The sequence below is a fragment of the Centruroides vittatus genome, unplaced genomic scaffold (assembly GCF_030686945.1).
Source record: "Centruroides vittatus isolate TY-2023 unplaced genomic scaffold, ASM3068694v2 contig_329, whole genome shotgun sequence".
In the NCBI taxonomy this organism is placed as follows: domain Eukaryota; kingdom Metazoa; phylum Arthropoda; class Arachnida; order Scorpiones; family Buthidae; genus Centruroides; species Centruroides vittatus.
The window spans coordinates 4,515,205-4,541,403 of NW_027122113.1; the positions used below are offsets into that span (position 1 = coordinate 4,515,205).

The 26,199-nt window shown below is 30.0% G+C and overlaps 2 protein-coding genes across 7 annotated transcripts in view; one reads left to right on the forward strand and one right to left on the reverse strand.

The window, feature by feature from the left end:
* LOC136973825 (kielin/chordin-like protein) overlaps positions 1-18,613 on the forward strand; it is a 39,054-nt gene extending 20,441 nt beyond the window's left edge. For both annotated transcript variants that reach the window (XM_067268603.1, XM_067268604.1), the window contains 30 exons: positions 9-105; positions 169-251; positions 321-417; positions 492-574; positions 704-797; positions 869-1,051; positions 1,132-1,308; positions 1,390-1,473; positions 1,542-1,714; positions 1,786-1,882; positions 1,960-2,045; positions 6,718-6,897; positions 9,125-9,301; positions 9,366-9,642; positions 9,709-9,879; positions 9,945-10,027; positions 10,115-10,276; positions 10,349-10,442; positions 10,519-10,692; positions 11,335-11,606; positions 11,672-11,774; positions 11,836-11,924; positions 11,991-12,137; positions 12,207-12,360; positions 12,436-12,668; positions 12,806-12,907; positions 12,974-13,138; positions 13,202-13,306; positions 18,150-18,330; positions 18,393-18,613. In XM_067268603.1, coding sequence (XP_067124704.1) covers positions 9-105; positions 169-251; positions 321-417; positions 492-574; positions 704-797; positions 869-1,051; positions 1,132-1,308; positions 1,390-1,473; positions 1,542-1,714; positions 1,786-1,882; positions 1,960-2,045; positions 6,718-6,897; positions 9,125-9,301; positions 9,366-9,642; positions 9,709-9,879; positions 9,945-10,027; positions 10,115-10,276; positions 10,349-10,442; positions 10,519-10,692; positions 11,335-11,606; positions 11,672-11,774; positions 11,836-11,924; positions 11,991-12,137; positions 12,207-12,360; positions 12,436-12,668; positions 12,806-12,907; positions 12,974-13,138; positions 13,202-13,306; positions 18,150-18,330; positions 18,393-18,589 — 4,320 coding nt within the window. In that variant the 3' untranslated portion in view covers positions 18,590-18,613. The remainder of the gene's footprint in view (positions 1-8; positions 106-168; positions 252-320; positions 418-491; positions 575-703; positions 798-868; positions 1,052-1,131; positions 1,309-1,389; positions 1,474-1,541; positions 1,715-1,785; positions 1,883-1,959; positions 2,046-6,717; positions 6,898-9,124; positions 9,302-9,365; positions 9,643-9,708; positions 9,880-9,944; positions 10,028-10,114; positions 10,277-10,348; positions 10,443-10,518; positions 10,693-11,334; positions 11,607-11,671; positions 11,775-11,835; positions 11,925-11,990; positions 12,138-12,206; positions 12,361-12,435; positions 12,669-12,805; positions 12,908-12,973; positions 13,139-13,201; positions 13,307-18,149; positions 18,331-18,392) is intronic.
* A 110-nt stretch (positions 18,614-18,723) lies between these two features.
* The window catches only part of Aplip1 (JNK-interacting protein Aplip1), a 30,632-nt gene continuing 23,156 nt past the window's right edge, over positions 18,724-26,199 (reverse strand). For all 5 annotated transcript variants that reach the window (XM_067268606.1, XM_067268605.1, XM_067268607.1 and 2 more), the window contains 8 exons: positions 24,343-24,485; positions 22,591-22,779; positions 22,437-22,517; positions 22,256-22,359; positions 19,785-19,889; positions 19,634-19,713; positions 19,452-19,550; positions 18,724-19,380 (listed from right to left, as the gene is read on the reverse strand). In XM_067268606.1, coding sequence (XP_067124707.1) covers positions 19,308-19,380; positions 19,452-19,550; positions 19,634-19,713; positions 19,785-19,889; positions 22,256-22,359; positions 22,437-22,517; positions 22,591-22,779; positions 24,343-24,485 — 874 coding nt within the window. In that variant the 3' untranslated portion in view covers positions 18,724-19,307. The remainder of the gene's footprint in view (positions 19,381-19,451; positions 19,551-19,633; positions 19,714-19,784; positions 19,890-22,255; positions 22,360-22,436; positions 22,518-22,590; positions 22,780-24,342; positions 24,486-26,199) is intronic.

The following is a 26,199-nucleotide window of genomic DNA, read 5'->3' on the forward strand; positions in this document are numbered from 1 at the left end:
TTGAATAGGATGGTAACGTTATCTGTCAATCAATTGAGTGTACTATTCCTTTATGCGTTCAGCAAATAATTCCAAAAAATAAATGTTGTCCAATATGTTTTTCTGGTAAGATATTTTTTTCTATTTTCAATTATTTTATGAAAAAAATTTTAAAAATAATTCTTATAGGTTGCGAATACGAGGGAAAACATTATTATAATAATCAAATATTTACTCCTAAAAATAACTCTTGTCTCACTTGTACTTGTCAGGTAAGAAATAAAGTTATTTTAAATTTATACTATGATTTTAGTAACGTTGTGTGTTATTTTACACATTAGAACGAAACTGTTCATTGTCAATCAATAACTTGCAGTCCTCCACCTTGCACAAATGCAAGAATACCCGAAGGAGAATGTTGTCCATCAGAATGTCCCAGTATGTGAAAAAAAAATTAAGTTTCAAAATTGTAAAAATCAAATTTTATGTTAAAAGAAATATCTAAATTTCAGAATGTAAATATAGAGATAAAGAATATTTGCTTGGTGAAAAGTGGGAATCGGTAGACGATCCTTGTAAAATCTGTATATGTTTGGTAACTGAACTGATTTTTTCAAATACTAGTAAATTATTTTATAAATACAATACAAAAATTAAATTTATAAAATTTGAAATTAATTAAATGTTTTGAATTTTTCTTTTTTAATAATAATAATATTGTAAGGAGAGTGTTGCAATGTGCAGTTTAATGAAACATTGTGAAAAATTATGTACTCATGGTATTGTTCAACCTGGAAGATGTTGTTCACCTTGTACCGGTAAATCAATAAATTTCAAATAGTTACTTTTACTAATAAATGAAAGGAATACAAGATTTATATTTTTTTAGATTGTTTATACGATAACAGATTAGTGCCAAACAGTATGAAATTTGTGCCTAATGATAGCCCTTGTGATATCTGCCAATGTAACGAAGGGAATATCACGTGTTTTCCTTCTCGGATTCAATGTCGAGATCTTCCGTGCAAGATAACAGAACGGCTAGAAAATACGTGCTGTCCAGTTTGCAAAGGTAAGATTTACTTATATATGTCAGTGTATAATTTTTCCTCCTTCCAATTTTTTTTAAAGTAAGTATACTTACGGTAATAGGATGTGTTGATGAAAGTGGGCGTCATTTGCAGCACGGTAACAGATGGATGCATCCTTCTGACTTTTGTCAAGTGTGTAGTTGTGAAGAGGGAATTATACGTTGCACTCGTATGGTGTGCGACATTCAATGTACTCATCCTATTCAAAGAACAAATCAATGTTGTCCAGATTGCAGTGGTACTTTCTTCAAGTATTTCTTTGAAAAGCAAAATAATAAATATGCAAAAAATGGAATTTTACTCTCTCTATAAAATTCAGGTTGTCAACACAATGGAAAAATCTACCCTAATAATGCAATTATAGAATCAAATAATACCTGTGAACATTGCAGATGCTACAAAGGTTTGAAATAATCATTTGATAGTTCTCTGTTATGCTTAGAATAAATATAATTCAGTTCATTTTAATAGGCAATGTTGAATGTGAAAGTAAACAATGCCCATTACTGACTTGTACTTCTCCAATTACTGTATCCAATGAATGTTGTCCGGTTTGTCAAGAATGCATACATTATAATAAAACATACACAAATGGAGAATCTTTTGTTCCCGATTATGACCCTTGTCAAAACTGTACTTGCAAAGTAAGTAATGCATGTTTCGCATTATTTATTTTTTTAACTTGGATTTAATATTTTTAACAATAAATTTATAGATGGGAGTTATGGAATGTAGAAGAATGGATATCTTTTGCAATCCTCAATGCCCTCATCCAATAAGAACAAGAGATTCTTGTTGTCCCTTGTGTGATGGTAATAATTTTTATTTTCAATGAAACAAGATAAAATTTTTTAAAATGATAAATAACTTAATAAATTGTTGTTAACAGGATGTGAATATAAAAGAAGAAATTATAGAAACGGTCAAAAATTCATACCTCCAGATGAAGATAACTGTATTCTATGTGAATGCTTAGTAAGTTGGATAAGTATATTAATGATGAAAATATTGATTTTAATATAATTTTTATATTTACATATATTTTAATTAACTAATCTTTACAACTTTTATAATCAGTTTAATCTGTTTATAGTTAAATTGTTTATACACAATTTTGATTATAATAATAGAGGGTGATAGAAAATTTGAGGGGCCGATACAGGGCTGGGCAAGGTGGGCAACTGCCCAGGGAAGCAGATTACTAGAGGCATAAAAATTAGCCAAAGAAAGTAAAAGTAATAAAACATTCTTAATTTCAGATACTCGATTATTTTACTTTTGAAAGTAGTTAAGTAATTAAATGTTTGAGATGTTTTATGTTTTACACTATGCCTGTATTTAAAAGGAGTGGCAAATAACTATCTTGCCCATGGTGGTATAATTTCTAGGTTGGCTCCTGGGGGCACTAGAAGGCAAGGGGCAGTAGGAGTGTTAAAAGACAATGAGAAAAGTAATTCATTTTGAAACAACAAAAAAATATAAGAAGTATATGCACCAAAAGCAGATGGTAGTCTGAAAAGTTCGGAAAACACTGCTCTAACCAATCTGCACCAAATTTTTCATATTAACTCTCTAAGATCCAAGGAAAATATAGGCTTCTATAATACCTAGATACCCATTCCATTCCTAATTTTGTTCCCTTGACACCTTGTGATAAACGTAATAATGGCGGGTTAAAATAACCAGACTTTTAATATGGTTTTCATTTTAATGTTTGTTCTTATGACCACACTACCCAAGTGAAAAAACAATATCTACAAAATAAATTATAATATAGTTTTCAAATTCAAATTTAATAGTATGCAAAATTTTGATAACTGTAAAGACAAAATATTTTAGTTAAATCTAAGCTATGTTGATTAGGATGATTTAGAAAGTGTAGGAGTAACAAAGCATTAGATAAATAATCGATCATAATCTCTTTCACTCAGTAACTTCATGGTTTTCAACTGGGGTGCCACAAAATATATTTTTAAGCAGTGTCAGAACACTTCTTATGTGTATTGCTAAAAATACAAAAAGCAAAATAACTCTATATTGATAAAGCAGAAGTGCTGCAGAAAAAAATCACTAAGTTAGAGTGCCACTATTAGAAAAAGATTAAAAACACTGCTTTAGCTGTTCAAACTTAATTCAACTAATGACTTCAATCTGAATTAAAGAGAAGAAAAATGAACTTTATCTTCAGATTATAATAAAATGTAAAAGTTACTTGAGAAGACTTGTATGCAATCATACCTTAACTTAGATTTTGTATCCACACTAACAAGGGGAACCCAGGAGGTTGTCGTCATTGATTTCAACAAAATTTTGTGGATGTGTAGTATTTACTCATACTTAAACTCTACGAAAGCCACAGGACTTAATTAAGTGATTAGTTAAGGTTTTGCACAAAGAATGTTAATATTTGGGTTCATATCTTGTATGAGATCAATTTTTTTTTTCTACACTTATAATTCAATCTTATTATTGTTAAATTTGTTATGTACAGTTTTTAAAGTCATTGAAAATTTATTTTTTTATTTTGATCACTCCATATTTAGATAATACATATAACATTATAATCACGTTCTGTATTGTTTGACATAACGTAAGTTCTTATATTATACATATCAATACATTTATATTACATTTCATATGTATGGATAGGAAAATACAGTCGAGTCCGCATAAGTCGACACCATCGGTTAAGTAGTCAGTTTTCTGTGGTCCCAGCCGACTTACATAGGCATTAATGTTAAAAAACTCTGGTTTACTCAACACCGTTTAACTCGTCATCACTGGATAAGTCGACATACTTTTGCTGTCCCACACTCCGATAAGTTGTCACCCCTCCTGAAAAAATGAATCCACTCCGCATGTGTAGTGTGAACTCATTTTTTTTCCAGGAGGGGGAGTCGATTTATTTATTAATATATAATTAATATATTTAATAATATAATAATATATTAATATTATTAATATGCATATACATATTAATAAAAATGCCTTAACATTTTATGTATTTTTATGTATAAAAAGTAACAGACAAACAAAAAGAAAATATACAATCTACATCAACGTCACACCAGAACCCAATTTTGCATTTTCTCATGCCAGAGGCATTAAGAATCCTTAGACGTTACTTGCCAACAATTGACAATTGCAAAGATGATGTTTTAAAGGCGTTCGTGATTGTTGAAAAAGAAAGTTGAGACAGTTAAGTGCTCAAAACAAACAACACTAAACGAATTTTTCAGTTTTTCATCTACAGAGTAATTGTAAATGGAGGACACAATGTATTGTAAGCCTATACTACTGTATAACGCACTACTGTATTTTCCTAATTGTAGTTTTGTGGTTTTTTTTCCAACTTCGCTTTAGTCGTCACATCGGATAACTCGACACATTTCCACTTCCCCTTGGGGTGTCGACTTATGCGGAGTCGACTGTATTATAATAAGCAACTCAACATAATATGTACTCTTTCCAGCAAAATATGCATTATATATACCGTATATAATGTATTAGTAGATAGCTAGCTCTTTTTTCATTTGCCAGTGACCCCAATGATGGACAGTATAAATAAAACCATTAAGCATGCCAGACAAATTTTTATAGATGTTTTTGCTTATACTTTATTTGGTTTGTGAAATATGGATATTCCTACGGCATCAACCAGCACTAGTGCACTGTAGCTATTTCCTTAAAATCGATAGAGAAATAGCCAATTGTAAAGATGCTATTAAAAAATACATTCTCTAATTCACAACCAGTTTTTTTGTGACAGTTCTTTTGCATGTTATTTGAGATGCAAACAATGCATCTCAAATAACATGCAAAAGAAATATCTACAAAAACATTAATGAAATTTGTTTTTCACCTTCTGTTGTTAAAACAAGATTGTACAAATGAAGTAGCAATGATTATTTGTGCATTGGTGCACTGAACCATTATGTTTTAATTGTTTTTATGATAATTGTTGAAAAGTAATTTTTGAATTTCCTATTTTATAAAGAGTAATAAATTTTAAAATGACATAAAAATTGTACATAAATTTTTTTTACATATATAATTTAATCTCATATGGGATTTGAACCTGCATATTAATGCTTGTCATGCAATGCCTTAACTAATCGCACCAAGCCGTGAACACGTAAACGGTGCTTCTGCATAGGTATCAATAGTTTTAGAAAAATATTAATTGTGATTTTCTAGAGCAGGCCTGGCCAACTCAAATTGTTTCATGGACCACTTTGATCGTGCGTAACATTACAGTGGGCCACAATTTAGGCAAACATGCTTTTAAAAAAGTAAAACAAATACAAAATGAATAAGATTTTATTGTTATACCAAGAGTTCATACTCGCACTTGCACATTATAACGATGACACATGCAAATTTTCATTTATTTAATTCATGGGTATCCACATAACGGGAAACAAAAGTTTTAATAGATATATAATGTCGCTTAGCGGGCCACACAATTTAACATGAAGGGCTGTGGGTTGGCCAGGCCTGTTCTAGAGAGTGCCCGAATAGTGGGTCCTGTGGCTTTGGTAGAGTTTAAGTATGGGTAAATACTACACATCCACAAAATTTTGTCGAAATTGATGATGACAACTTCCCGGGTTTTCCTTGTTAACATTATTTCTTCTTGTTTTTTTTTTTTTTTTTTGATACTTTGAATCATTAATAGACTATTAAACTCTATTATATAGCAATTTAATTAAGAATTTTTGAATCTTGACATTAAATTTGTATTGGTATAAATGTAATTTTATTAATACATTATTATGCATTTATATTATGGATATATTAAGAGTCTGCAATTATATTTAACATAAAAAGAAAATTTATGTCTTATGATATTATGAATAATTAAAAAAATCAATTTAAAATTTATTGTTATGTTAGCACTTATAAAGCAAATTAATGTGTGTAAACTTGGCATGTAATCTGTAACTGTACAAATGTTGATGTTTGGTGAAAAAACAAATTTATTTTTAATCTTTTACTTCTAATGAATCTGAAATATATATATATATATATATACATACAGGGTTTCACAAAAAGAATACTACCATTTTAAATTATTGTAATTAGGTTAATTATTATCCAAGAATATTGTAAGGTACATTAAAACATTGGAAAACTGTCCAAGTTTCACATTTGCTCATTACAGTTTTCAACGTGTGCACTTCATGTCACACGGCAAACATTCTAATTAATATTCAAATTCTTTGTACACTTGCTACAACATATTCATTGTCACTCCTCCCATAGTAGCTACAATTCAATGCTTGTGCAGATTACTTTTGTTGCACAATGATGACTGATTCCAAGTATGCAAACTGCAGAACACAAAATGCCTTCTCTATTGCAGAATCGTCATTTTCATCACCTTCCTAGGGGCAGTAGACAATGTGTTTGAATGCAGATGGGAGATGAAACTTGGATGGTTATTCTATCAATAATTGGCATATATCACATACATCTTAGGTAATAATTAACATAATTACAGTAATTTATAAAGGTAGCATTCTCTTTGGAAGACCCGTATAATATATTAAATAATAAATATATAATGATAAAATGTACGGTAACTAGATTAAAATTTTGAATAAGACCAACATTGTAAACATTTTATATTTATTCTATATTACAGAATGGATATGTTTCCTGCACACGAAAAAGTTGTCCACCATTGTTTTGTCCAAATCCTTTCAAGTTACCAAATGAATGTTGTGAACAATGTCCAGAGTTATGTAGCATGGAAAATATCAATTATTTAGAGGGAGAAAGTTGGCTACATCCAGATGATGAGTGTCAGCAGTGCCAGTGTTTGGTATGAAATATTGTTTAACATTTTTTAAAAATTAATTTAAAAATAAATTTGAATTTCAACTTAAAATTGTTTAGAGTAAAAACATAATTTATTATTGGAGCTCTTAACTACTGCTTTTTGCATGGACAATGAACTTTTTGAGGGTGTTGTCTGTGTGTCCACTGTGTATGGTATTTGTCCACTTTTTTGCCAATTCTTCCATATATTTTTTAATTTTACTGTCATCAGAGGAATTTTTAATGTCTAATGTTTGTATATTGAGGTGGATAAGAACCTCTAAGAAAAGGTTGACTCTATCAATGCTTTCATCAGACTGTTGTTGGATCCTGTAAGTGTGATGGGATAAATAAAAGATGCTTTTATTTTTGATGTTTCTTCTACAAGTGTAATTTATAATTATATATTAAAAAGAAAAATTAAAAAGTACTTTGCAATTGGAGTAAAAAAGACTTATAAGGTAGGAAAAGTAGGACTTTTTAAAGGAAAAAATTAGGATAAGCAAGAGTAATTTAAAAATTGCCAGAATCATCACTTAAAGAAGGATGTTTGATACAATATCATGACAAAAGCAGTCTATAATATATTTATTTGATAAAATATCTTCTCATTAACAACGAAAGGAAAAGTTTAATGTAAGGTTAAACATTATTATTTTTTTTTTTCACGTGAAAAATTCCTACCTAAATGATTGTCACTCATATTAGTTACTAGAATAATAATCTCATATAGAAGGTTATGGTCTTTATTTCTCGATAACATTTACAATTAGTGTACACGTAAATATAATTTAACAAAAAATACAATATATCATAAAAATATATTTTTCTGTTTGTATTCTCTGCTATTTTTTAAAATCTTGAATATCAATCAAGTTAAATTTAAATGAGGGACTAGATTTGCAGAATAAATCCTAAAAGCAGCATCATCTCTAGGATTGATGCCACTCAATGCAATACTTGTCATGCCACCCAAGGATCTCTTTTCATAACAAATTATACAAAATCCTTAGTAATTTTGTCTATGTACATAAATTGTAATTCCTACTTGTAATGGCAATAACATAAACAAGTAGCAAAATTAAAATTGCACCTTTTTTAAATTACAATATCACATATGACGTATACATGCAGCATACGTCTATTTACGCATATTTTTTTTTATAATTTGGTAATAATGATAACTCTGACCAGAACACATTATACTAATTTACTTTTTGAACCTTCTAAAGTTTTAGCATTGTAGATATTGATGTGTAAGCTAACAAAAAATAATGTTATTATTTTTTAATATTCCTACAGTTAATTATAAGAATAATAAGTTCCAGCTGAAACACTGCACAAAAATTTTATAGATATTCATTTTGGTGTCACCCATTGTGTCTGCACCCTTTAGTGATGCGGATACCATATGGTCTGCACCCAAAAGATATGGCGGGAGATTTTTGGGTCCCAATTTTGCCCTATCTTCTATCTTGTAAACATTAAATTGAACTCACTTTTTGGGTACATGGCTCCAAAAAACTTGAATTAAAGCCTAAATTTAATAGTTTCAACCAGTAATTTCAATCTAACAATTAAAACTTAATACATAATTGGGTAAACATTAAGATCGAGTTTTATTATATATTGAAATGGCAATAATAAACTCAACGAATTTTCTGCTTTTATTACAGCTGAGCCAAAAGTATACAAAGTATTTTAGTGCAAATAAAAGCAGAAAATTTACTGAATATATTGGTCCTGGAGTTGATGCTGGTAATTAAATATCAGTAAACATTTTCTTAATTTAATGGAAAATTGGTGCAACAGTTGATTTGAAGCAAAAATCTTCCTTTCTTGATCATCATTTGGACTTGATTAAATATTAGAAAAACTATTGTTGAGATTTAAAAAAAAATAAACTTTCTTAAAATTAAAACCATTCAGTGATCACATTATGTTGCATTGGATTCTTTAGTGAAATTTAGGGAGGAATAGCAGAACCAAGAAAATTTATTACATATGCTTTATTTAGAAAAAAATTGATCCTGTACTAGCACTTAAAGACAAAAAGTAGGACATTTCCTACTTTCCTACTGAAAAATAGAAAAAGTAGGATTAATATGATACCCAAAAATATTAAAAGAAATGCAATTTTATTTAAGCTTATTATATACCATTTTGTGATTTAAAAGTTAATAAAATAATGTAAATGATTTACAAATTAAAAATAAATTTTTCATTATTAGAATTCGCAAATTCGTTGTCATCCAAAACCATGTCCAAATGTGCCATGTTCTCATCCGGCTGCTCCTTTTGGCACTTGTTGTCCTACGTGTGATCACTGTGAATTTGGACGTCGCTTATATAGAAACGATCAAAAATTCATTCATGCCGACGATATATGTCAAAATTGTAAATGCCAGGTAAATTTTGACAATTTGCAATTTAAATATAATTATTTAAAACTAATTTTAAAATTATTTTCAGAATGGAAGCGTGACTTGCCACAGCATAAAATGCGATCCTTTAACTTGCGAAATTCCGGTTTTGTATCCCGATAAATGCTGTCCAATTTGTCCTTCTGTTTCAGAATGCTACTTGGGCGAAAAAACCTACAAATTTCACGAAACGTTTCTAGATCCTCGCAACGCTTGCCAGGAATGTATCTGCATGGAAGACGGAGAAGTTATTTGTTATCATATACCCTGTCCGGCCATTAATTGCCCAAATCCTATATTAGAATTATGTTGCGAAAGCTGTAATGGTATTACGTTGTATAATTTTTTAAATAATTACCGTACTATAAAAGTTTAATGAACATTTTTTATAGGATGCTCTTTTGCTAACAATAGTTTTCCAAATCAAAAATCATTTGTCGATCCTCTAGACGATTGTCGGAATTGTTTTTGTAATAACGGGCACGTGACCTGCCACCATAGGCAGTGCGAACCGGTTAATTGCAAAAACACAGTAATTCGAGAATGCTGCCCCGTCTGCAGTGGTAAGAATAATAATAAATAGCAAAAATTTAAAAATTGTTCCATTCATTTTTGATTTTTCTGTCAGGCTGTGTCTTTTTGGGGAAGGAATATAATCACGGAGAGGCATTTATCAATCCTGAGAATACTTGTGAAGAATGTCTATGCATTGTAAGTTTGACTTTAAAAAGCATGGGAATTTATAAAATATCCAAGAAAATTTTTAAAATTTTATGTAATTCATTAATTATAAAACAGGAAAATGATGTTGTGTGCCAGAAAAAAGTGTGTACGCAAAACTGCACTCATCCATTATCGTTTGAATGCTGCCCAAAATGCGATAAATGCTTATTTGATGGCGACGTTTTAAGTAACGGAGAGCATTTTCGACCAAATGTCTGTGACGATTGTATTTGTACTGTAAGTAATTTAAAAAAAAATTACCTTTTACTAATATTTAGATAATATATTTAACATATTTAATTTTCTTAGGATGGAAATGTTCATTGCGTGACAGAAGAATGTCCGGCACTGACTTGCCTTCTTACTACTAAGCTTTTAGACCAATGTTGCGAAGTATGCAGAGGTACGAAGAACTGTATTAAGTTTTTAAAATATAGATTTTTTAAAAAAATTAATTAGAATTAAGAAAAACTTTTTAGGTTGCGTATACGAAGGAAAGGAATATGCCGACGGAGAGAATTGGATATCGACGAATAATCCGTGTCTACTTTGTCAATGCCAAGGTGGAACCGTTACGTGTGGCGAGTTACACTGTCTCTTGCCCTGTAACAATCCACAACCTGTCGAAAACGAATGCTGTCCTGTTTGTCCAGGTATTATTTATTATTTAAATTTATAATTGAGTGTTAAAAGAACATTTTTGTTGCATTAATCAAACTTTTAATGTATTAGATTATCTGACAAAAAATTAATAGAAAAGAGATTTATCACCGAATATTTTGATTCCATTGAGATGAACCAAGATTTTCTTTACAGAAAAAATTTTTATTTTTTATTTGATTGGAGGTGTGTAGGACCATTCAAATTTTTCTTAAACTTTATCAAGTGAAAAAAACTTCACTTGATAAGTCTATTTTAAAATACAAAATCAAGAACTGATAAACTTTCTAATTTTCTCATTTATTAAGGTAGAACTGGGGTTAAGTATGATAAAAATGAAAAAAATTTTCAGTTATCAAAATATAAAAAATACAGTTAAATTGTTTGTATGGATTTTTCAATGATTCATAATGAAGATTTTATAAGAAATTTATTTTATAAAAGGCTTCAAGTAATCTCAATATAATGATGAATCTCTTATTATGTGATTATAGATGCAGAATTTGAAAAAGAAAAAAAATATTAAAATTGAAGAGAATAATAATAATAAAACACATGGAAAATAATTCTAGTATTAATTTTCTTTATTAAAATGTTTAAGATGTTGTTTAATTCATTATTTAATAATCTATTAGAGTGTGAGTTAAATGGAAGATTCTATCAAAATGGCGACGTTTTCACTCCAAATGGAGATCCTTGTGACACTTGCACCTGTGAAGACGGCCAGCTCCGCTGTATAACTCGTCAGTGTCCCGCTCTCGTCGACTGTCCCAAAGAAGCAATCGTGGATCCTTCGCCGGGAAACTGCTGCCCTACTTGTGCTGGCCTCAGCACAAACTGTACACGGGAGTATTTTGGTACCATAATACATCCATCGAACGATCCCTGTTTTATTTGTGAATGTAGCGTAAGTGTTATTAATGCAGTACATTGTGAAAATAAAAAATATCTAAAATGTTATTTTTTTTACAGGAAGATTTTAATTGGATTTGTATAAAGGAAACGTGTCCAAAATTAAATTGTCCAGAAGAATATATTATTCACAGAGATGAAGAATGTTGTCGTCATTGTGAAGGTATTTAAGTTGCATAAAAGTTAGCAACGAAACTCGATGAAACTAACTTTTTTGATTTTAGTTTGTCTTTCCGAAACCGATGGCCAGTTGCACCTTTCTGGAGAAATCTGGGTTCCGGTATTAGAACCTTGTTTGCAATGTAAATGTGAGGTAATATTTTCATAAAAGTTTTTATTGCTTGTCAAGTTAAATATAGCTAATTCACATTTTCCTCAGAATGGGGAAGAAAAATGTAGGAAAATAAATTGTCCGGTTGTGTTCTGCAACCAGGACGAAGTATTGCAGAGATTGTCTGGACAATGCTGCGAAGTTTGCCTGCCGGCAAAAAGTTTATCTTGCAATTATGGAAATTCTGTATTTTTAGTATGTGCTATTTGTTTTTATCGCTATTCTTGTGATAAAATTAGATTTGATAATTAATTTTTAATTCAGAATGAAGAAAAATGGCAGCCAGATGTCTGTACAACTTGTGAATGTAAGATGGGAAAAGTTACTTGTCGCACGGAGAGATGTCTGCCATTAAACTGTCCTTCCGATCAAACTCCCTCTGTCGATCCCGGACAATGCTGTCCACACTGTATTCCTAGTAATGTATTTTTTCAATCGATACAGATTTGCACGTGCATGTTAATTAATATTTTAAAATTCCTTTCTTGTCCAGAACCTGCAACCTGTATAGCATTTGGAGATCCGCACTATCGTACTTTTGACGGTGCCGTCATTCACTTTCAAGGAACGTGTCGTTACGTATTGGTAAAAGATTGTTTGACTGGAAATTTTACGGTGGAAGCACAGAATAGTGACAGAGGAATTGAAGGAGTCTCGTGGACCGAAGGCCTTACCATTACATTAGCAGAAGCAATAGTTAATTTAGGAAAAGGATTGGTTGTATCTGTATGTATGCTTGTTTTAAATGTTAATTTGTAGTTTTTAAATTAATTTATTAGTTAATTTTAAATGTTACTTGAAAATTCAAGTAAATGACTGAACTACAAATTAAAATTTAAAGAAAAATTAATTTTTCTTTTAAGGTCAATGACAAAAATGTCTCTCTTCCATATTTTGAAAATCCCCAATTGTATATAGAAAAGACAGGAAATTCAATTTTAGTTAATACTGATGTTGGACTCAAGGTAATTTAACACAATTATTGCAAAATTTTAAAATATCTTTATAACAATTTAATGTCTTAATAATAGATTCTGTGGAATGGTGACAGTTATGCCGAAGTCAGCGTCTCGGGTGCCTATCAAACGCATACTTGTGGCCTGTGTGGCAACTTTAACAGTTTCTCCGAAGACGACATGAGACTAAGATCCGGACAGATATCGTCATCGGCGGCTGTATTTGGAAATAGTTGGAAGGTAATATTTTGTTAAATTCTGGTGTTACGTTCATCTTTCTAAATTTATCTTTGAATATTTTAGTCGACAGACCAAACTTCATGTGTAGACGTAGAAGATTTTGATCCGTGTAACGTAGGAGGATATCGTGCCCGCAAAATTGCAAATACTAGATGTGCAATACTCAAAGTAAGCTGGTTTATTAATTAATAATAATAAACTTTACATCAGCATTATAATTGAGGAATTAATGCTAAACAATCTGCTGGATTATCTCGTATTATGAAACAAGCAATTATTTACAGTGACATTGCCACAATGCAAGTTGCAATTTTTTAATCATATTTTAAATTTAAAATATGTGCTCTTCATCTCAAATTAATAGTGTCATGCCAGTCATCTACTTTATTTTAATTCAAAAATTTACCCCGGTAACGTGACTTCTGGTTTGCATTGGAATTTCTTATATATAGTTAATCGAGGCCTCCTGCCTATAAGATTTCCATATCTAATCTTGTCTTGTCTTTCCTTAATCTCAAGAATGGAGTTAGATAGATGAAAGATGTAGACTTATAAATTCCCCACTGTCGTCCAATTTTTTCAAATTGCAGCCCAATTAAAATATAATCTAACTTAACAGATTGTTTGACATTAATTTTAAAAAATGGGCTATTAAATTTTTAGTTTACAGATCAATATGAAAATACATTATAACTAATATGCAAGAAACCCTACCCATTTGCTTGCCACCAAATCACTTTTTTGTATTTGTTCCACCTATCACTCAGATGACCATATCTCAAATAATCTGTAATGGCCAATAATTTCATTAATAAACTTTCTAAATTGCATTATTTAAGATACTAATTACTATGAAGTAAATTTTACCAGTATTATTGAAATTCAGCTTCTCTGCGCACACCCTGCAGAGAAAGTACTAGTGGCAAATTACTTGGTCTTTGTATAAAGGGAAGATACAATAAGTGAAATATTTGTGTTTTGCCCTATCATAAATCTTTAAAGCAAAATTATGTTTGTCTATTATTGATAAGACATTAAAGGAGTGTGAAAATGGATTACATTACTTTATTTGGCTCTGTATGATTCGTAAAACTTGGAATTATAGTTAAACAAATAGTTTAGATATATATAATAATTTAATAGACAATTAGAATTGTTTGCATTATGCATAAAAATGGTAGATCTCCAGAGAAAAATTCAATGACTTGAGTTTCTGGTAAAAATTAATGGTTATTCAATTTCCTTTTTAGAAAATGTGTGTTTATTGGCGTGTACTGTACCACTGAATTAATAAATTAAAATAATAGCATATTAAACCATATTTTAGTTGTATGTTAGGAGTGTTTTTTAAGAAATGCTAAGCTGTGATAGTATTTACAATATGACACAGCTATTGGTATTGATATCTAGTTGTTAGACAATTATTCTGTACAGTTCAAGTGGGAGTCCCAAGTTTCATAAGCTGTAATGTATATTTCTTATATTTTTAAAAATATCATGTAGAAATTTTAAAGAACAGTATTTTTTAGGTCTAATAGGATATATTTAAAATCACAACAGATTTGAATATTCACATGTAGCATTGAAACATTTATATCAATAAATTTCTAAATTGGGGGATCAACTACCATGGATGTTTTAGACTGTTTCTTGGAAAGTCAGCTGATGTGTAACAGCATAGTCATTTTAATCATGAATGCCAAAATTCTGTACTAGTTTTTATTGTATATATTTGAATATCTTTAACATAATTAAATGCTTTGCCTCAAAAATGTATGTGGCTTACAGAATTGTTTGTTCTCAAAATTTAATGGGCCGATTTACCATTAACTGCAATGAGAGCCCACTTAAATGTAGATCCGTGACTTCATTTTCAATATACAGAGGTATTAAAGTGCTCTCTGATGGGACTGAGCATGCCTAACTGAATTTAGGCATGAAAAATGAACAAAACACAAGAACTAATTATGCCTTCTTTCTTTACCACTATCCTAGTTAATTTCATATTTGACACAATTTTACAAAATACAGTGGAGCCTGGTTGAGTTATGGAGGTTCAGTTAGAAATCAAGATTTTATGCATTAGTTATAGATCACCAATAAACCATTTGTACAATATTTCCATGGAATCATTGTGTCATCCAGAAACTCGAATATGCTTAGGAATGACAGATCACCCATTTGCAGTGCCATAACTAGGTGGGTGCAACAGGGCCCACATGAAAGGGGACCCAAAATGCAAATTCTTGCACAGGGCACAAAAATGGCTAGTTATGGCACTGCCCATTTGGTTAAGTGTTTGCAATATTTTACCCTAAAATTGATCGAATTTAAAAAATAATTTGTCATCTTTTTAAAATTTTGCCACAAAGGTTAAAGTTTGTTAAATCGAACTGTTTGGGATTTTGATACATGTAAATATCTAAGATGGATGATCGAGAAAGAAAATGATTTAGTTAACAGGTTCTTCTGTAAAGAAATTTTTTGATGAACAATTCTACCATAATATTCATAATGCTTACTCATTATTTGTCTTATTAGCATCATTTTAAACAAATTGTTTAAAATTCCTCCCTCATGATTCAAAGAAACTGAAGTTGCAACTACATTACAAGTTCTCTGACTTGTCATTACTAATTTTGATACACATTAATTCCAATAAAACTTCTAACAGTGAAAATTACATTAAAGATGAAGCAGATATTTAAGCTAAGTTGAGGCCAAAGTTTTCAACGTGTACATCGGATGTTCGGCGCCGCCGCTTTCTTGTAAGCCTAGAAGTTTGACAATGGTGTTTGGAAAGTCAGTGGTATCATACTTGACATTCCAAATGCCATTGTCAAACTTCTAGGCTTACAGGAAGGCGGTGCTGAACGTCTGATGTACACATTTTCACGTTGAAAACTTCAGCCTCAACATGGCTAATATATGAACTTCATCCTTATTGTTGTTATCCTTCATGACTGTAAGTGAACAATAATGATCTGTTTATGAAAAATAAGAATTTCACATCTTCTATTATGCAGTCCTTGTGGATATGAAGTAATAGTACTTCAACTGATGGAAATAACTAGATTTCTTGTATATCTATTGTTTTGATTTGGTATAAACTTTTTCATATTATGTAACTTAAAAATGTTCTGTATAATCTGAACTACAAAGTTATATTTTTGAGAGAGAGACAGATGAGCTTTCTACAAAGACTTTCTTGAATTATTTTATGAATGAAGTGCTGTCTCTAATTCTTACTCTGCCATGTCAATTGAAAAGATGCCAAGTTGCATCTTTGCAGTTGGTAATAGTTTTCTTTTGCACATCTCAAATCTGAAGCAACAATTTCAGAGTGAAAAGAATTCTTTGTTCAAAAAATTTCTACATCTTTCCAATAAAAAGTGTGAAGATCACAAAGTAATTGGCAACAGAAGCTGAACTCTGAATTGTGTTTAACAAGAAAATGTCTAAATACTTTCACTCTGGTAGTCATTTTAGAATCTGATGTACTAGATATTGCAGTAAAAAAAAAAGAGAGAGAGATACTATACCTGGACAAAACAAATTTCACTATGAAAAGCATTAAATGCTTGAGAACCATTTCATCCTTTATTGACCTGTTCTGTACTTATGAGGCTTCTTCATCCTCTTATTTCTTGTGCCAACTAAAAATTCAAAGAATCCTAGTTCCAGCCGACCAAGTCAGAAGCAACAAATGCAATTTTGAAAAATTGTCACAAACATTATAACATACAAAACTATCAGTTAAATTTGCACCTAATTTTTTTGAATGCTCTGTTAGCATTAAAAAAAATTAGGTGCAACAGAACAAATAAAATTATTATTTTGTTAAGATTTTGTGGTTTTATATCCTACCTCTATTTTTTACTTAAGTAAAAATCCAATATAGGTACGTGGCTGTCGCTATTTACATTTAATAAAAATATAAATAGCGACAGCCATGTACCTATATTGGATTTTTACTTAAAATGTAATTTTTATGATTGTGGCATTAGCACCAGAGGCCGCTTTACCTGTTTTACATTCTTTTGCGGAGGCAGCAGCCTACAAAGGAAGGTCGTCTCCGAAATTTGTGTGAATTGTACAAGGACTGCTGATGGTGCAAACGGTGAAAAAGGAGGACAACATGCAAAGATTTTTCTTTGTAAAAGTCGTATTTATATTTTTATTAAAAAAAATAATTGCCTACTAAAAAACTAAAGATTGGAGTTTGAGCAAAAATTTTGAAAATAACCTCATTTGGTTTTATGCTCTTGTAAGAAGTTTAAAATTATGTCCAGGTTGTTTTATGAAAAATTCAACTAGTGCATGCATTAACCTGTAATTCAAGAATTAATTTACCATACACTAATTCTAAGCTTAACTCAATGATAAATATGACCATTAAAAAAAAATTAAAAGATAACAACATTAATTACATTTTAGAGAGATATGGATTAAGGAGGATTAATTACAAAATCACTAAACATCTTTGGCTGCTGAGAAATTAATTTTCTTATATATTAATATTTTAGCCTAATGCATTGGTGACTGATTTTTGGAACATCAGTTAGAAACTGTTCCAAAATAGATTGTTACATTTAAATTCAAAATAGTCTTATTTTACTTTTATGTTGAAATTATTAAATAGAACTAGAATTGTAAATGTGGTAACTAGGCGAGCATAAACTGTTCACATCTCTTAGATTAATATATATATATATATATATATTAGATATATTTCACAAGCCTGTGTCAGGTTTTCAATCTAGCTTCAATTTGATAACATTTGCTCAATAAGTGGCACCATTATCATTATATATATATATACACGAAATATAGGATGTTCTAAATCTTAAGTAATGTTACTTGTTTATAACATTAATAAGACTAAGGATGTGTTGAGATTATCAGGTCAATTATTGACAGGGTTTCTTGGTGATAGATTTAACATCTTATTAAAAAACTGATTTTGTTTGACTTTTTTCTGAGGACAAAATTTATTACTATATTAATTTAGGGGCCTTTATTTGCTCCTTGTCATAAATTAATACCACCAGAGTTATATCATGCATCCTGTGTTTATGACTTGTGCGCCTGTTCCGAAAATGACGATTGCCTTTGTGACATTCTTTCTACTTATTCTCAAGAATGTTCTCGAACCGGAGTGGTTCTCAATTGGAGATCGGCAACTCTTTGTGGTAAGTATGAAATATTTTGATAAGTGAAAATCTAATTATTCAAAAATATTTTGTATTCTTAGCTATTACTTGTCCTGAAGACCGAGGTCTGATGTTTGATGAATGTGGGCCTGCCTGTGCAAGAACATGTGAAAATAAAGACATGCCTCTAAAGGTTCTAGCAACTCAATGCTTCAAACCATGTGTGGTGGGTTGCCAATGTTCTGCTGACAAAGTTCTTCATCAGGGTAGTTGCATTGATCCAAAAGACTGCCCATAAAAAATAAAACTGTATTGAATCATGTCTGTGTTTGATTCTATTGGCAATTCTTTCTTACAGGATATTTTTGTTCTAAATCTAAAATTTCCAGTTTTAAATTTCAAACAAATATAGAAAAAAGTGAGGACAAAATATTCCGACTGAAAGATTTAAAGTTTATTTTTCATCTGAAATTCAGAATAAACAATAAAAAATTTATTTTTACAAACAGACAATAAGTATTGCTTAAATTATTTACAAGTAAAACCAAAAACCAATTAAACATTTCTAAACAACTAGTGTCACAGCATTTATATATAATACTGATGATTGATTTGAAGCATTTCATTTTGAGTAAATTAAATCACAGAGTAAAGTGCAATTATTATATTATATAATAATTCTCTACTTATATACACTTCATAAACTTATTATCTACTATTTTATATCCTTTTCTATGCTAAATAATTTGAAATTCACATTCTGCCAAAAGAAAAAGTTTTTAAGAGTTTTATGAATAAAATTCCAGTTTGGCATGAATAATAAAATTTTCAGAATATTTCAAAAGTAAAAATTTGACATTGTTTTAGAGAAGGGAAGCACCAAGATTTGAATTCCATGGTGAGATATTCTTGACAATCTTCATGATTTCCCTTTCAAATTTTAGGTTTGTTATACAGAAGAATAGATATATCTCAACAACATAACACTAACAACACAAAATGCAAAACTATGAGATTTATTCTATGTAAATATCTTCAGTTGGATATATTGTTTCAATAAATTTCTGGTAGAATCTCTGAAATGCTCTCCTGAATTTAAGATATACAATATTTGTAATAGCCTGTTATTAAATTGAATGTTTTAATTAATTTTTACTCACCCAACTGCTTCGGCAATGTCTCTTGTAGAACCTCCTCCTTTAAATACATGGCAAGCAAATCTCTGGTGTAAAGGATGCTTAGTAATAAAACCGAAATACCTATAGAAAAAAAAAAATCAAGATTTATAAGACTCATTAAAATATATGGTAATAAAATACAAAATGTTAAAATATGGAATAACCTATGATCAAAAGGATGATATCCACAGAATGTAACATTCTTCAGATTAAAAAAGTAATCGTGTATTGGCACAGGAATAGGCTAAAGATAAAAATTCAAGTGAAACAACTGAAATATTAAAAATTGCTTTTGTTGCACCAAAAGTAACTTACAGCTGATCTGCTTCGATCGACCATCCGAAGTCCTTGATCACTGATTTCCAAAATGCATTGATAAGGGACGACTATTCCCATTTCTGACATTCTGGCTTTGGCAACCTACAAAAATGATTAAATATTTCCTCAAAAAATAACCCATCTGGTATATTGAACATTTTTTGGCATCAAAAGCAATATCTTTTAATTTTTATTTTTACATATTAGTTGTTGATTAAACCACCACTGTCAGTAACAGCACTAGGATTTTCATTCTGGGGAGCTAAGTGGAACACTGTTTCAGTAAGATTAAAAAATTAATCTTACTGAAAATTGGTTGCTAATCAGAAAAAGTTTAGTAAAGATGTATAATTACTTGGAGAACAATCAATTCATTTTTAAAGAAACCTCCAATTATGGTTAGTATAGGTAGACTTGAATTATTTCAGGAGGTGGGATAAATGGGAAAGAAGATTATGTAAAGCTGGTGCCACCATCACATTATTTATGACCACTATAGAAATATTAAACAGTTAACAACTATTAGATTTTATTCAATTAATAATGAAAGTTTAAGTAGTTATATTTTGGTTTTAAACAGTTAAGACCACCATTTAACCAAAATGTGATTTGTGACAGTGTGTCATGTGATTCCAACTTCAGCAAATGCTATTGAAATTCATGATCTTAGATATGAACATGTAAATATTCACAAAATTGAAATTAAGAACAGACAAATGGAATTTGGAAACAGAGAAAAAAAACTTCCTCTATCAAAGTTATCAAAGACTAAATTGGAAATAATCAAATATTAATATCTATATACATCTGTATCATAGAAATTTAAACTTACTAAATTATTTAAAATATCAATGTAGAGTATACCGTAAAACAATTCATAAAAGAAAAACTAGTCTTTAAAATATTACACTAAGGAAATTTTAAATGTATTATTTCAAAATCCCAACAAAATTTTAATTATTAAAAGATCTTTGTCTAGATTTATTTTTAAATAAAATTTAGGTATTATAAGATTTATAACTTCACTGCTATTTTGGATGACTGTCTAAATAATACCCTTATCACCATTACTCGTTTGTAATCAGAGTGATAAACATTTTATATTTGAAAACAATTATCAAATATGGATGATTCTAAATTTACCTAAGAATATTGCATTCCAGAAAGCACAAGTATTTTAAGTTTTGTTTGCCTTTTAACTTAATAGTAAATGTTTCATTTGAATTTTACATGTAAGACCGATACTATTTGATATCCTGCAAACATGAATAATGGGACTTGCCATTCAATAAATACTTTTGCTACATCAACTTATGTGTGTATAAAATGAAAACAGTTTATTTGCAGGATGTATAACATTGTTGAAACAGCCAAATGACATAACTACAGGAGACAGCTATACTGAGAATAAAACAGTGTTAAGTATGTATACAGCATTTCTAATGCTAAATTCATATCAAGGATATTTTTTCCTTCTGACTCTGCTCTGAACACTAAGGGCAATATAGGATCATCCATGCCCAGAATGGGCAGTTGGGTGATGACAAACAGGGCCAAACTTATCTGGATGGACCACTTCCTAAAAGATTCCTGTGATTTTTTTAACCTAGCCTGATTTGTTCCTAGATCTCCAGAGCAGTAAGCTGACATCTTAACTGTTCAGCCATCTATCATAAATATAGAACTGTCAAATACCTAATTTTGAATTATAGAAGGTATTTAAAATATACAAACATTTATTTTATCACATTATTTTTAATTCCAAATACATAAGATTCACAATTCATATGTTTTATAAATTCTGAACCATTTTTGAATATTAGATATCAGCAAATACAATAATTAAATCATTCAGGTATGGATTTATAATTTATTTTTGGATAAAATTTGAAAAAAATGTTGAGACCAAAAATGGAAACCTTAGGGGCAGGAGGCCCCAATTAGTGGAAGTCCTGTTATTTCAATTCAAAACTTTTCCACTAAAAGCAGTTAATAGATGACTTCTTTTAATAATAGAGTTGTGCCAAAGTGTGATATACTACAGAGGCAAAACATTACTAATTTCAGGTGGAGAGCATATATTTTAAATTAAATAAATTAAAAATTACAGTGCAGTATTGTGACAATGTCACAAATAATTGCTCATTGCCCTACCATACTTTTAATTTTATGTATTCTTTTAAGACTTATTATTCAATAGTCATTATCTTTTATTTGTTTTTGGTTTTTTAGACTATTATTTGATAATTTAAATATTTTAAATTGCAACAAATATGAGTTATAAATAAATTATATTTAATTTCTTTTGTTCTCTTAGAAAAGGGTTCCACTTACTCATGAAACCTCTTTTTATGAAAATTTTCTTATTTGCTAATATCCAAACAAGCATTCAGTATTTTAAAATATCTAAGAAATAAAAAGTAAAGGTAATATATTATTATATGTAAAAATAATAAGGGTAAACTTACTTTCTGTACAGCATGACATAATACATCATTTCCTTTATGTGAGGTTACTTCAATGGATCCAAGAAAATCAACTAGATATCGTTCTTTTTTGGATCTAGAATTTTCTATACAAAGAGTTTGACAAAATAAATTATAACCATTGAATAAAATATCAAAAATTAAATTACTATTAAAAATTTACCAGATCCAAAATCATTGTAATCAATATCTGTAACATATGCACTGGGAAATATTCCACTTTTAGATGTTCTTAAATTTATACCTTTTAAGTAGATATGCACATTATTAAATAATTGTTGTTATAAATAGAAATTTTTAATAAATAAATTTACAACCTTCACACCAAAAATCTTCTGCTTCTTTCTGTACATATACAGGATCACCAATGTCTATTTCTACTTCATCTGTGTGGCGTGGAATAAATTTATAAAGTCCTCTGTGTGTTGCATCCTGAAGATGCAGTTTACTGCCAGATGGTGTTAAACTGAATGTGCTTGTTGACGACGATGATTTTGACAGACATCCTAATGCATAAAACATGCAAATCAATATAAAGTCTAGTTTGCATAGTTATTATATTAGAATACATTAGGTAATACATTCTACCAACATCTACTGTAAAAAAAAATTTACTGTTTGTGTTTGATAAAAAAAAAGTGAATCATTTTAAATTGAAGAACATGTACTTCCGAATGAACCATTCAATGTAGAAAGTGACAATGCTGTAAATCACTTGAGAACTTTAACATGTTGAAGTTAAATAAATAAAAAATTCAAAGTTTTTTTGTTATGGCTATGAATTAATAAAAATACCATCCATGCTGGCATTAGAAGCAGTGGTGATATTCGGCGGGTTCGCACAGGTTCGGCCGAACCCGTTGTTAAAATTTTCAGTTTCCCGAACCTTGTTAAACACACGGAACATTTCTCAGTGGGTTTGTTTTTTTAAAAAAAATATATTAAAATATGCATATTATACTCTGTAATACTACTAAACTAGAGCCTTATACCCCGTTCGTACCGAGCATTTCAATCTAGATTGTGAGCAAGGTCAGGGAGTATGTCTTGGTGCGATCTCTCTCGACCGTTTCAATCGAGGTTTAATCGCGATCGATTCAAGAGAGTTCTTGATCCAGTCATAAGAGAGATCCCAGAATGCCACGCGCGCGAGATAATACAAGATGGCTGTCGAACACGTGTCGGGCTATGGACAGCGAAAGAAAAAGTATAATGTATCTCGAGAGACGATGACACGTGTGTATTTCCAGAAGCGCCATTTTGCGGTAAAGATTACCCCTGCCTAAAAAAAAAAAAAAAAGGTCGACAAAAATATTATCGTTACCTGCCCTTCACCCATGGCTCGTTACGTTCCAAGTACGCCACTGATTGTTAGATATACAGTTGCAAGAAAAGGTATTGTATTTATTTCTATTCAAAACTTCCATTTCATTTATCGGTGATTGTCAGGGAAAAATTTTCTGCTAGTGAACCCTTTGTTAAATATTTCGAATATCACCACTGATTAGAAGTAAATAAAGTAAAGGAAGTTTGTAAGAATAAATTGTCGTGAAAAGACAGTAATTGAAGTGGATGGTACTGCTTCAAGCAGAGAGCAAGAAAAGTGAATGTTATTGTTCTTTGGAAAACTTTTTTGAGAATGAATTAATAAAAAGTAAGGATCAAGGCCAGAATCCTAAATCATATGCTTTGTAAAATGTGTAAAATTGTAAAGATCTGTATAGCAGTTTATTAGATCCAAAGAGCATTACAAATATTACTGTTCATAGAAAAGTATCAATTTCTTTCATTTTAGAAATAGTAAATTAATAAAAAATTATTATTATTAAGAATACTTGACCTAAATAATGTGAAAATGGATAAAATCAGCTGTGTTGTCATTACTATTTAATCAGTGCTTCTTTGCCCAAATACTAATAATTTCATTCATTGATTCTGATATAAAACTTTAATATATTTTTGTTGAAAGTATCATTATGTGTTTTTATAAGTTAACCTGAGCATCACTAGGTACTGTACATTAGCTAGTTTTTAATAAAATAAATTAGCATAATATATATATAAATTACCATTAACTGGAGAAGTAGATTTTACTCCATCTGGACTGTGTGCACTGGAGTTTCCACTGTCAACATCTAAACTTAGTCTACTAGCTAATAAATGCAATTCATCTGGACTTGAATCTTCTGATTGGCCATTTTTATGATAATACCTAAAATGAAAACTTTCTAAATATCTATATATATATTAAAAGCAAAATGTTCTGTCACTGCCAAAATCAAAACTAACCCTTTTAAATAAGTGCTATAAATAGGGACTCAGCTCTGACTGCCAGGACGAAATAACCAAAATCAATCAAGAAAGACAACAAGTACTTTATCTACAATTTTCAAAATATTATGTTTCATTTGATTTGATTTTAATTTTAGTTTAAATAAATAAATAAATTTTTATTTTATTTTTAATTTTTGTTTTGATTTTGGTTTTGGTGTAAAGCCCAAAATTTAAATTATTATTTTTAGTTTTAATTAACTGGCTACCTAGTTCATTTTAAAAGAAATAAGTTTAATGCTAAGTTTGTCTTTCTTATATAAATATGATTAAAATCTAACTATTTATTAAGAACAATTAAAAATTTTCATAATTTTTAAGACAAGTTCTGGAAACACAAACTAAAAAGCATAATTGTATAAAGTAATACATTTTAGATTGCTTTAAATATAATAAAAGTGTAGGAGAGAGGAGGGAAAGAGTATGTTATTTTTTGCATTACTCAGGTGTTCATTGTTTAATCAGAATACATTTTTGTCTGAATATACATCATTTATACATCTTTCCAGTTGGCTATATTAGATAGAAACAAGTAAAATGGCAAAGCCATATTTGGGACAAGACTATGTCTCAGAGACTCACTACTAAGCAGGAACATTGACACTCAAGGTGGGTCTTGTTCTCATTCTCCAATCTTGTTTGGTATCACTGGTTTTGAGCATAATTGTTCAAATTTCGCCGGCCTCGGCCACAACCACGAAGTCATCTATGATGCATTTTCAGTGAAATTAACCTATCCAATTTCAAAATTTCTCTCCGTTGAGTGTCACTCTGGGTTGAATTTTTGTTGATGCCTAAGGCTACGTCCTGCGGGAGTGAACAGGCTTCCAAGTAGAGCAGACAAACTGATTCAAGAAATGTGCGTGTCCAGGGTAACTGCATTTAGCATGCAGCACCACCAGATGACACTTCTACATGTGCATGCAGGAAGCAGCTACCAACCAAGTGGAAGCAGCTCGCACTTCCAAAGAAGAAAATGGCTGATTTTGTAGATAAATAAAAACAGAATGACAAATAAATTGTGTATATATGTTGTATGTACTTTAATTAACAATCTTTTACGTAATTTAATTAACAATCTTTTACGTAATTTAATAATTTCTGATTTTGTATAAATGTAACATTTTAAAAATAAAACTTTTTTTAACTTAATATTCTTTAAAGATTCTTTATATTTGTTGTATATCTAGTTAGTGATAACATTTACCTTTCAAATTTACCGTTTTAATGCTTATCATATTTTCTATAGTAGCATTTGACAAAGTCTTCTTGTCGCCATCTTGTAAACAACATGCGTCCACTCTGGACAGAAGTTGCTCTGTGTTGGAAGCACATACAAAGATTCTTTCCGCCCGCAGTTGCTGGATGCTGCCACATAGGACGTAGCCTAACAAAAATTTCTCATTTTCGAAAAAATAATCCTGGCCATTGTATCTTCCAAAATTATTTTTTTTTTTAATTTTGCACAAACAAAATATATATATTAATAAATGTAAAAAGAAAACAAATTATATTTTGGAAGTTAGTTTTAATATAAAATTATAACGACTTACGCCATCTACTTTCAAAAATGTTCCAATGCTGAAACAAGTTAT